Source organism: Anopheles cruzii, chromosome 2 (genome assembly GCF_943734635.1).
Source record: "Anopheles cruzii chromosome 2, idAnoCruzAS_RS32_06, whole genome shotgun sequence".
NCBI classification, from domain to species: Eukaryota; Metazoa; Arthropoda; class Insecta; order Diptera; family Culicidae; genus Anopheles; species Anopheles cruzii.
The window spans coordinates 24501681-24513037 of record NC_069144.1 but is presented as its reverse complement, the minus strand read 5'-3'; the positions used below and the strand labels follow the sequence as shown (position 1 = coordinate 24513037).

The 11357-nt window shown below is 46.2% G+C and overlaps 1 protein-coding gene across 1 annotated transcript in view; it reads left to right on the top strand.

Moving 5' to 3' along the window:
* Positions 1-2384: 2384 nt before the first annotated feature.
* Positions 2385-11357, top strand: part of LOC128269054 (receptor-type guanylate cyclase Gyc76C-like) — a 15665-nt gene continuing 6692 nt past the window's right edge. Inside the window, exons 1-7 of the mRNA XM_053006400.1 lie at positions 2385-3044; positions 5524-5592; positions 8208-8417; positions 8996-9150; positions 10437-10656; positions 10827-11004; positions 11090-11292. Of these exons, the coding sequence (XP_052862360.1) occupies positions 2385-3044; positions 5524-5592; positions 8208-8417; positions 8996-9150; positions 10437-10656; positions 10827-11004; positions 11090-11292 (1695 nt within the window). The remainder of the gene's footprint in view (positions 3045-5523; positions 5593-8207; positions 8418-8995; positions 9151-10436; positions 10657-10826; positions 11005-11089; positions 11293-11357) is intronic.

The following is an 11357-nucleotide window of genomic DNA, read 5'->3' as shown; positions in this document are numbered from 1 at the left end:
CGGATTGCGAAAATAAATTAAACAAGTTTAATGACCGTTGCCCGTCAACCGTCAACGGAAACCTCGAGGAGTTGTGAGTTCAACCCATTAACTGATCTGCACAAATTAATAATAACGTTTTCCGTACTTCAGCTATGGCGTTCCAAAAACTTTTCCGGTCAGAGTAGTCGTCGTCGGAACAGAACTGATGGACGGGGCACCATCGCGATCCGCCGGTTCCTGATTTTCCTTAATTTCATGCATTTCGCCGCGGTTCCCGAGGCATAATTACATTGAGGGCGCCCGGTGCGGCTGCCAAGAGCGGCCGATTAAGTGGCTTAGCTGATTTAGCTCAGCTGGCCCGAGGGACCTGCTCGGTTCGGCGAGGATACGCCGGGGCATCGCTTGATTCCACCACAACTAGCGTGCCGGCTATCAACAAGTGGAAAGGATGGCAGAGTAATCGACGAAAGCGCACAGTCGTGCGGACACGAGCGTTAAATCCCAATCGTGCTCGGTTCTCTCGCATAGCTGTTTGAGCACAACCTTCCGAAGGATAATGTAAGCCCACAATAATGATGCTGCCGCTGCTGGTCGCTGCAGCGGCTGCTGGAGAGTATAATGTCATATGCAAAACTAGGATGCACTCGTGTGCCTTAATTTCAATTCTGCTTCCCGTCCCCGATGGAGCGCAGCGTGGTTGCTACTTCTCGGAAGCATTTCCGGAGCATGGATTGTCGTGGCGCAAATCCGTTCCCATGAAAGGAAACGGCTTCATACGGTGCTGCAATATGCAATGCGCTTTGTCGTCGGGCCGCAGACGCTCGTGCCTTTCGAGCTTTTTGTGGCTCGAAAGCGAAAAATGTGCGGGGTTTTCTCAAGTTTTTGTTGGATAACTTTTTATGCTACAGTTTCGTGACCGTGAGGTGCTTCAGTATTAAACTTCTTATATGAACAAAGTTTTTTTTGCAAAAGTAGGAATTTGAATATTGGAAAACTCTACTTTCAAGTTTTTCAATTTACTATCTTAGTAAGTAAAAGAATAAAAAAAAAATTACTAAATAAATGAATAAATATTTTCATTATTGATTATAAATGTTTATTTCATACAATATTTTGTAACTATTAACGACCTAAAAAAATGTGCGTGAATATTAATAGCCGTAAGTTTTTTCGTTTATTTATTTATTCATTTATTTATTTATTCAAAATAAACAAAGTTTTGATTAGAAAAACTGTCAGAAAAGTAAAAACAATGATAAAGAAAATTTACTGAATGGAAAAATTTACATATTTTAACGAGAATCTTTTAGAAAACCGTGCAACATCCGTAGGTTCTGGGTCGACCAGTTGATTGAAGATACCGATGAATTGAACGGTGCAATAGCATTATGCTGCCGAAAGATGGCGAACGATTCACCATCGTCACCTGTTCATGGTCAATTTTTTTTAACCCCTTGGAAAACTCCTTCCAAAGCAAGACCGTGGGAGGAAGCGAATCCATAGACTCCGTTCGGTTGTGCCTGTGTTATCGGTTTGGCTCATGAATATCATATTCAACAGCGCCACAGCACGGCGGCAACAATATTGACAACACGACACACAATCCGGTGATTGGTGGTGCTGAATTTTTCCAAGTTTGATTAGCTTTCGTGACGTGTCAATGGAGATTGAGGATGATGCTCGGCTTGGTGGTTTAGACTTGCGAAAATATGATTCGCGCATACCTGACATCGAACTGGCTGCAACAATCGTCAACGTTAGTGATGCAACTTCATGCTTCGATTTCTGCAAATTGTACAGAAATTCGAGAAGGAATGTGCATAAATTTCTTAAAGGTAGTACGGATCATTAGCTAACACATAAACGCGCGTAATATGAGCACTATGAGTAATTCGTGCAGTTTCGAGCAGCTTTGGTGCTAGAATTAAATATCTTAAAATTTAAATCAATTTATTAAAATGCCGGTAGAAATGTTTGAACTTATCTCTTCCACTTTGCATAACGTTCGAACAAATTGCGAAAGAGTTCAGATCGGTGTTTAAGCCATTTGGGGTAGTACTAGTTGTAGTTTTATCGATGATTTTTGGATCGAATGAACCTATAAAATGGAGTGAAAGATTAAAGAAAATAGAAAGTTGATGAGATAGCCCACTTCGTGATGAGTTCGTCTGTTACGATTGATGCCCAACCGAGGTTCCGCCTTCGGATCCTATTCTTATGATTTATGTACCTACCGGATAACCGGATAACATTATGAATTATGTATACCTCCTCAGGAACTGCCTAACCGAACTAATGTTTTCTTTCGTTCTGTTTCTCTCTCTCTCTCTCTCTCTCTCTCTCTGACAGCCGGTGTTCGAAATCGGTTGGAGTCGCGCTGATCGGCCCCATTCTAGGGGGCCATGACGCGTTGGCTTATCCTGCTGCTGCTCGCACTGCTCTCGGTGGCGTCCGACCATGCGGTGGCGGGCGTGGACCGCACACTTCCCGGGCCGGGCGGCCTCGGCGGCCCCGGAGGCGGTGGGTCGCGCGACCTAGGCCCCAGAAGCTCGGCGTCACCGGCAGTGGCCCACTACTATCAGCATGATTCCTACTACCAGCAACCGCCGCAGTCGCTGCTGCTCCTGGCAAGCCAAAGCAACAAGGACCCGCAGCACCAGCAACAACAGCAGCAACAGCAGCAGCAACAGCAGCAACACTCGTCCGGCTCGTACATCACGAAGATGCCGGAAAATTCGCCCGACCAAAAGTTCCGAAACAACCGCACGGTGCTGACGCTCGGCTATCTGACCGCGGTCAAGGGCGATCTGATCGACAAGCAAGGCATCACGATCTCCGGTGCGCTGACGATGGCCATGGACGAGATCAACAACGATCCGGATCTGCTGCCGAACGTGACGCTCGCCCTCCGCTGGAACGACACGCGCGGCGAGACGGTGGTCGCGACGCGGGTCATCACCGAGATGATCTGCGACGGAGTGGCCGCCTTCTTCGGCCCCGAGGGCACCTGTCAGACCGAGGCCATCGTCTCGCAGAGCCGCGACATACCGATGATCGCGTATGTGAGTATTTCCCGGTGGGCGCGGAGGGATCGGTCGATCGATGATGGGGTGTGTCAAGACCAAGAACAGTACACATTTGAACACAAATAACGAATCACAGATTTACTGTCAAATGAGTGTCAAGGGGAACAAACAAATCTAATACCCAACCATTCCTAAAAAAAGGAGGATGAAAAATTTGGCCAGGCCACAGCATGCAAACTATAATGCATGACAATTTAAGCTATGCTTAATATGCTGTCGGGATTGTTATTATAATTTGAGAGATTTTGAGCATGGATCTCTTTTAGTGGTCAGCTCAGTTTGCTTGTTGGTCAGTTTTAATTTATTGGTTTGTTGATTCATATTTTACGGTAAAGGGCGAGTTTCTTCCAAATATTGTATAATAATTTTGATATTATTTGGTTTATTGGTAGGTGGTTTTGTATGTGGTGGTTTATTGGTTTGTCCAATGCCCAAACTGGAGAGGAGTCTTTGATGAATATGTCAGGTTTTTGTCTGGCACGGGACTGGATATCCAGCAATAGACTATGTTCTTTTTTACGAAAAGCTGCTGTTTGAAAATGATGCAATCTTGATGTGTGTCTGTCATCTTGTCTATTGATTTGGCTTAGGAAATTAAACCAGAACAGTGCCTAAAGCAGACCGTAGTGACCTCAAAAGAATTGTCTAAATAGGTGAATTTAACATCAAAATACCAAATACAACTTCAAAATTATTTATTGGCATTCGTCGATATCGGCATATAGTCTAATATTTAGCTGGAGGAATGTCTCAAAACACCAAATGTGTAACCAACATTTATGGTTGGAGTTCGGCCCTGCCACTGGATTTTTCACTGATATTACTTACACTCCAAAGAGTCTTTCAACCATGCCACAGACGAGAGAAACGAAGCCAAATCCTCCCCCATCGCGTATCCCTTAAGTAACGCATCAATCATTGCCCAACTGGCGGCGCCATGCAGTGGCCATCGTTTTCCGTGGTGGTTTATTTTTTGTCATGGAAATTAATTGAACCCCCTCAACCCAGCAGCGGAGCACATCGAGCGCCGGGCCAACCCGCTCGTTATCGCAATCATAACGCACCGATAGTGCCCGACCCGGACCGATGTACCGATGAACTGATTAGTGTTGCTCTAAAAATAAAACTCCCACTCGGCACCGAGTGCCGTCCGTCGAGATGCGCCTCCGTTTACGCACCGGCGACCGGCGATGTCGCCGGTTGCGATATGCGAACGATGTCGCCGCACCAGCCGATGGTGTGGTGGTGGCCTGCATAAAGTATTTGCCAACGAACCGGAGCCAATCGACATTCCACCAGGGCAAGTGACTCCCGGCCGCCGCCCGCGAACGATGGTTCCGCTGATGGGAAGCTGTGCAGGTTTGGGGGTTCAAAGATGGATGGCTGCATAATTAAATGCCATCGTCTTCAATCGAGCGGCACAGGCGATCGGTGGCGAAGGAGGAGTAAGTTTGCGCTTCGGACGATAACTTCTCACTTTCCATCGGTCGCGCGCGCGCCCGCGATAATGGATGGGTCGCTAATTAGTGCTGGAGAGACACAGAAAATGTCCGAGTCCGTGTCCAGCCGCTTTTCTGTGGATTGTTGTTTTGTTGCTCTTTTTTCCTTGCACCAAGAAGCGCACCATCTTGCCGTCGAGTCTGTTGGCAGAATGTGTTTGCGTTTGATTGCAGCGAGGCTGCAGTTGGAATGTGGAAAGGGTGTCCCTAATGTTTGAGAGCTTTCAACTTCTGATTTCTGGGTTCTGAAGAAGCTTCAGTGCTTTCCGTTAGTATTGCATCTAAATTGTATTGTAGTCACCGAACAGAGGGACAATTGTTCGTATTTGTTTAGTTGTGTCTCAATTTAATTTGTTTCTCTTATTAGCATCTCAATAATGTACGATCAAAATATAGACAAGATGCTTTTTCTAGTGAATCATTTTGTTTGTTCATTGTTAAGATTTTGATTTTATAACAATGGACCAAAATCTGTTGTTAATTTTCAAAAGCAAAAGAAAACTTCAATATCTTTATTACTTATTGTTTTGAGCTGTGTGTTTTTCATCATACCATCAGCTATCTTGATTGATTGATTTGATCATTTTATTTGTTTATTATCTCAATTTTACCTAGCATCATTTTCAGTTAACATTATTTAAATAAATTCTTCAGTTGTGATTGTTAGTTGTTGATTTTCCATTGTAGGTTTAGAGGTTTAAAATTATTTTTGTTCACTTTTTTATGTTTTATGTTTTTCCTCTCGTTCGTTAATTTATGGTACCATCAACCCTATTGAGGCCTTGAGGCCTATCCGGAACAATTTGGGTTAAAAAACAAAGTCGCTTTGTGCGCGTCTTAGAGAGTACTTTAAGGATTGGCAATACCATTGTAAAAGTCTAACATTATTCGACCCATTTTAAAGATTCACGTTGCTAACGTTTCATCGGTTATTTTCGCTCCCCTTTCTTTTTCAGAGATGCTCCGAGCTGCAGCGTAGCTCACCGATCCCAACGTTTGCCCGCACGGAACCACCTGATACGCAGGTACGTAGCTCTAGTCGAGTCCTCGTCGAGTGCACCCCAAAAGTTTGTTCCGGTTTTCGAATTACCGATTCTGTACTATCTTTCTCCATCTGATGATGATGTTTATCTAGACTCCGCCGTGGAGTCGGTCTCGTCGAGTATCGTTGTTGGGCGGGATAATGCAATTTGAGACACCGTTCGTTCGGGCGAAAGCTCGAAACCGTAACCATCCGACGATCAGGATAATCTTTCACTTTCAAGCATCTCGACGATTGCTGGTTTTGGCTTCCGGCTTCTGCTCTCGAGGCAAGACGTTCGCCGTCTTTCGACTGCGTCCTGTCCATCTCGCATTTGGTACTACCAATCAAGGTAGAGCGATGTGATTCGTGTTGAAGTTGCGTCAAACGTAGCAAATTAATCTCTCAACTACGGCAGCTGTTTGCCCCTGTTTTCGGAGCGTCTTGGAATGCAGAAAGCGCAACATGGTCGTCGGCGAACTGAAAAACTTTAAAACGAAAAGATTATGATTGCCGCTCCGTTAAGGTTTGCTTTATGGGCACTCAATATTTAATTACATTAACTCTAAAAATCCCTACCATCGGAATGTGGGTTGGTATGTGCACGCTGCTAAAAATAAGCGTTCGTCGGGCGGCGTCAAATTGTTCGCTTACGCGGCGCGATTTTACCGCTTCCGGAAAGCGGAAACCGCCGCCCATCGGAAACGGAAGTGCTGACGAGATCGAGCCGCCGTCTACCGTGCGTCGAATTGCTTCGGCCCTGCCGGCGAGTTGCCACGCGCGCAATTAGCTTCCTTTTTTTGGTGTGGTCGTTGTAATTTGATCCCGTTTGGAAAATTGCAAACTGAACCCGGATTTCGTCGAAGCAATGCGAGCACTGCGTTTTGATTTTTTTTTGCTGTCTACTGCGCCTGGTTTAATGTTGCGCCGGCTTGAAGCTGAAGGGCGGTGTCCAGTGTCTTCTTCGGCGTGTGCGCATGGAACACGCGCCACACGATGGAGCCTCTTCGATTCCTCGGTTTTAATGCTCCATCTTTTTTTTCTTTTAAAGAAACCCTGTGTTGAGTAGACCAGATGCCGACCGATTGAAAGTTGGCCAAGTTGCTTCAAGTGGGAGACGGATGAGATTTTCGGAAGCTTTAAGCACTCCTTCAAATTGTTTGAACACCCATATAATGCTACGAACGAGCGGACTGCACTTTTCTTAGGCAAAGCACCAACCTTTTGTCGGGAAAAACTTGCTCGTTTGCACATTTTGTTTACTATCACAGCAAATTTTCACCCAATATTTTCTGCACCATCGTACGGCGACCGATATTTTACAACGCCTACCGTGTCGCCATCACGTCGGTTGCAGCACCACGTTCTTTGGCGTCCGTTGTGAATTTAAAATCGCCGTCCCGAGTTCTCCTGATGGGTGGACTTGAAGTTGCGAGCGCCGCAACCATCGGAGGAGGGGTTCGCATCTAATTGAAAATTCTTGCACAAAGCAGAATGACGGAAAACTTCAAGATCAAGGTCTCTCGAGAGAGAAGCGAAAAATGGAGCACCCGTTTATGACGCTCTTCTCCCGGGGGCCACAAAGTGCATTAGGCGAGCGACGTGATAATGCAGTCATGCCGTTTTCTCTCGAAGCAAAGGATTTTTACGCTCAATTGTTTCACATAGTCGTGAAGCGTAAACCAAAGCCTGGGTGCTTAAGCCGAGATTTGTTAAATGCGCCTTAAAGCATAGTTTTCACGGTTTTTTTTACGCAAATGAAGTTGACGGACAACTATAGTGCAGGGCCATGCAAAATAACTATGTCATACGAAAATATGATTGATTTTGTTTTGTTAAAACAAGTAAATAAAATTTGAAAAATATTCAAATGTAGGAATAAATAAAAAAAAACTCGCCCGAACGAAACACTGTGATCTTTTTCTGGGCCATGTGAGTGATCTTTTTCTGGGCCCGTTTACATGATAAACTCCTTAGTTATCGCGAGCTCTTTCTGTTGTTGTAAGGCTTGATCTTAAGTTTATTTAACAACATTCGTTGTTGAATGTTTTTGTTAAATATGGCACATTTTTTGGACGCGGTACTCTCTGGTACCGCGAAGTCTGGTTCACGTAGTTCTATTTAATCAATTTTTTGTTTCTGATGGACATAACTACTCCATTTTGTCACACAGTTCACAGTTCAATAGCAATAGATACATATATTTGTTAACAGTTACAAACGATGTGGTTTTCTACTGACTGAGTGTCTCCCCGCCGTTCCATGAGTTGAGTTGCCAACCTGTCGATCTGCCAACTTCATGATGGATCTCTCCATATCTGAACCCCATTCGTTTCCCAGTATTGTGTGAAGTAGAAGAGGAATTACAATCCGTTCGCGATTTGAATAAATTCCCTTCCGTTTATCGTCACAAACGCACTACAACAATGATGTAAACACGACGGCACGATGGGGCTGCGCAACAAATTGAATCAAACGGGCGTTCCATCGTTCAGCGAGCCGTGGCTTCTGCTGAAGTCTGCATTAATTAAGAGATCCCGTTTGTCCTGTCGGTTTGGTTCGGTGCTGTCCCTCTATCTATACGTGTGCATCTGTTTTTCCCACCGTTGCCGTTCGCAGGTCACCAAGTCCATCATCTCGCTGCTGATCTACTACGGTTGGCGCAAATTTTCCATCATCCACGAGCAGCTGTGGAAGAACGTGGCCACCTCGCTGGAAACGCAGGCGGCCCGCAACAACCTCACCGTCAACCACGTCGAGATGGTGTTCGACAACTACAAGTGCTGCCAGGCCGATATGGACTGCTGCCGTAGTGGATATTGGTACACGGTATTATATTATTACATGAATAATTAAATGTTGTCTAGAGCAGAAGGTTTTTACGTCGCCTCCGTGTTTGCCTCACGATCCATCCTTCTTTCATTCGCTCGCCATCGCTCACTCGGTTCAACTGTCGGTTTTTTCTTTTTTCGAACTTGATTTTTATCCTTTTCCTCTGGCGAACAAGGCGCCAATCAACCATGTTTGTCATGCTTCATAATCCTGGAAACGGTGATCCCCGCTCTCTCACCTTTACGGCTTTAGTACATCGTTTAGTACAATGGGACCATTTGTTTCTTCACACATCGTACACACACACACACACACACATCCGCTTGTTTTTACACTCGCCACTGGTTTTGCTTTGTGCCACCACCAAACATTTGCATACATGAATATGTGTGTGTGACCGTTGTTACGACAAAAAAGTAAACGAAGAATCGCTTTCCATTTCCTGTTGTCCACGGTTGTCCGTTCCGGCACACTGGTGCCCGTTCGTGTGTTTGTGTGTGTGTTTGCTAATGTACTCTTTTTCTTCGGCACCCATACCTTCCCGACCCGACCCGACCCTTGGATCCGGACTCTAGGTCATACAGAAAACGATGAACCGGACAAGGATCTACGTGTTCCTTGGCAACAGCAACCAGCTCGTGGATATGATGGCCACCATGGACGGGATGCAGCTGTTTGCCAAAGGCGAGTACCTGGTGATCTCGGCCGACATGATGACCTACTCGCCGAAGTAAGTATATATTCGCCCCCCCCGTCTCTAAGGCTTCTATTGTTTCGCATGACGGATGTTAGTTCTATGCTCAATCAACAAACCCTTGAAGTTTTATTTTGCGTCTGATGACACATTAACAAATTATGTTCCACCTGCTTCCGGTCCTTGGACCTCGAAATGACCAAACTGTCAACAAAGAATGCCGCTACGGCATTATGTGTCGTTTTCGTAATTCTGTTTGCCAACAAGTTTTTGTATCATACTTTGGTGGATCATTTCTCCAAATAGTAGAGATTATTTCAATGGTGATGACATCGATTTAGAAGAATAAACAAAGAATTTTTTTGCTATAAGCGAATTCTTCATATTTGTTAGCAACAGTATTATCTCATGCCCATGGGCGGTTCAGACTGGCAGGGTCTTGGGAATGGATCTGGGTGGGACTTTCGAAAGTTTCGGCTCATATTACTGAACCTCAATTTGAACATATTATATTTTGTTTTGACTCAAAGGCAACCGAGATTCGACACAAGAGCAGTTGGTCAACTTCTTGTTACAACTTTCCACCGAAGCTACTTTCCGACTCGGCTCGGCTGGAGAGCTGGAAAAATTTAATTATCTTCCCTTCGAACGGACGTGGAGTGGACGGTTGTGATGAAGTTGAGTTGGGGACACCGACAAGCCGGCGATCCAATCGAGCATTGGACTTCGGACATCTTCATCGGAGTAAACTTTTCTGACCTTCGATTTCATTTTCCTTTGGTCTGCCAGACGTTTCTTTCAGCTCGAAGTTTTGAGAGCTTTGAGCTCTCTCTCTCTCGAATTCCTTCGTTCGGGCAGAAAGTTAACGGACTGTTAAGCCAGCAATGATACTTTGCTCCGCCATTATAAAGAGAACTTTACGAATTGTTTAAAATTGCCTCGATCCTCTTGCTGAGGGCGCGGTACCAGTATTCCCAGGACCATTTCCCAAAGTATTGAGTGTAAACAACTTCACTTGGCGTACACTTCAAAGTCAAAGCCAACGAGACCAAATGGCACCGCCATTACAGTAGGACCCCGGGGTGTTAAGAGTATGATTCTAAATGCTACTTCTAAAACCCAAAGCACCATCGTAGGCGGCAGAGTGGTTTATTAATGGCAGAGTTGTCAAGGGGCGAGAATTACCACTGTTAAACTGTCTCTCGGGGGGGAGGGCGGGGGCTTTGACATGGAAAGTGAAAGAAAGCGCTGCCGGGGCGTTGTGACGTTGTGTCTCTAATTGAGTTTCACTTCACCACCGTTCGCACTCTTTTGCGTCGCAGACACGCCAACAAGTACCTGTGGCGGGCGGAGAAACCCCCGAACGTTCGCACCTGCACCGACCTGTCCGGGGACTTTGAGAAGCGCAGCCGGAGCCTGCTGATGGTCGTCGCGTCCGAGCCGCTGCCCAAGTTCGAGGCTTTCACGAACAAGGTGCGCGAGTACAACCAGAAGGAACCGTTCTTCTTCAAGAACCCAACCCTCTTCAACCAGTACGTAAAGGTAAGGTTGTATCTGTTGCTTCGGACACTTGAAAATCCGGAGGCCAGCATCTAAATTTCATTTCATCAGTGCGTATGGCGTATGGCATGGACCGACATCAAAGCGTGTCCTTTGGCGCCCTCGATTGGAGCAATTACTGAAGTTTTGTATTCCCCGGACTTTGCCCACAGTACGTGTCGATCTACGCCGCCTATCTGTACGACTCGGTGAAGCTGTACGCCTGGGCGCTGGACAAGCTGCTGAAGGAAGAGCAACAGCACCGGCCCCTCACCGGCGACGTGATCCGCGACGTGGCCAGCAACGGTACCAAAATCATCCAAACCATCATCAACAACCGAACCTACCACAGTGAGTAGAACCCGCCCCGCCCGGCGTAGAGTCCGCGGCATCCTGGCGCGCTGGTGGCTAACAATTCTCACTCTGTCACTTTTAGGTGTTGCTGGTGCGACGATCAAAATCGACGACTACGGCGACTCGGAGGGCAACTTCTCGGTGTTGGCCCTGAAGCGGGAGCCGCACAAGGAGGAGAACTTTTCGTGCGAGTTCCAGCTGCGGCCGGTCGCTCACTTCCAGATGTGGCAACCGCATACCATCCCGAACGATGCCGCCAGCCCGCACCGGAACGATGAAATTCCAGTGAGTGAGTCGTCTGGTTTCGTTTTGCGTCCCGATCTTCCGATACCGAAACGTTCCTCGACCAA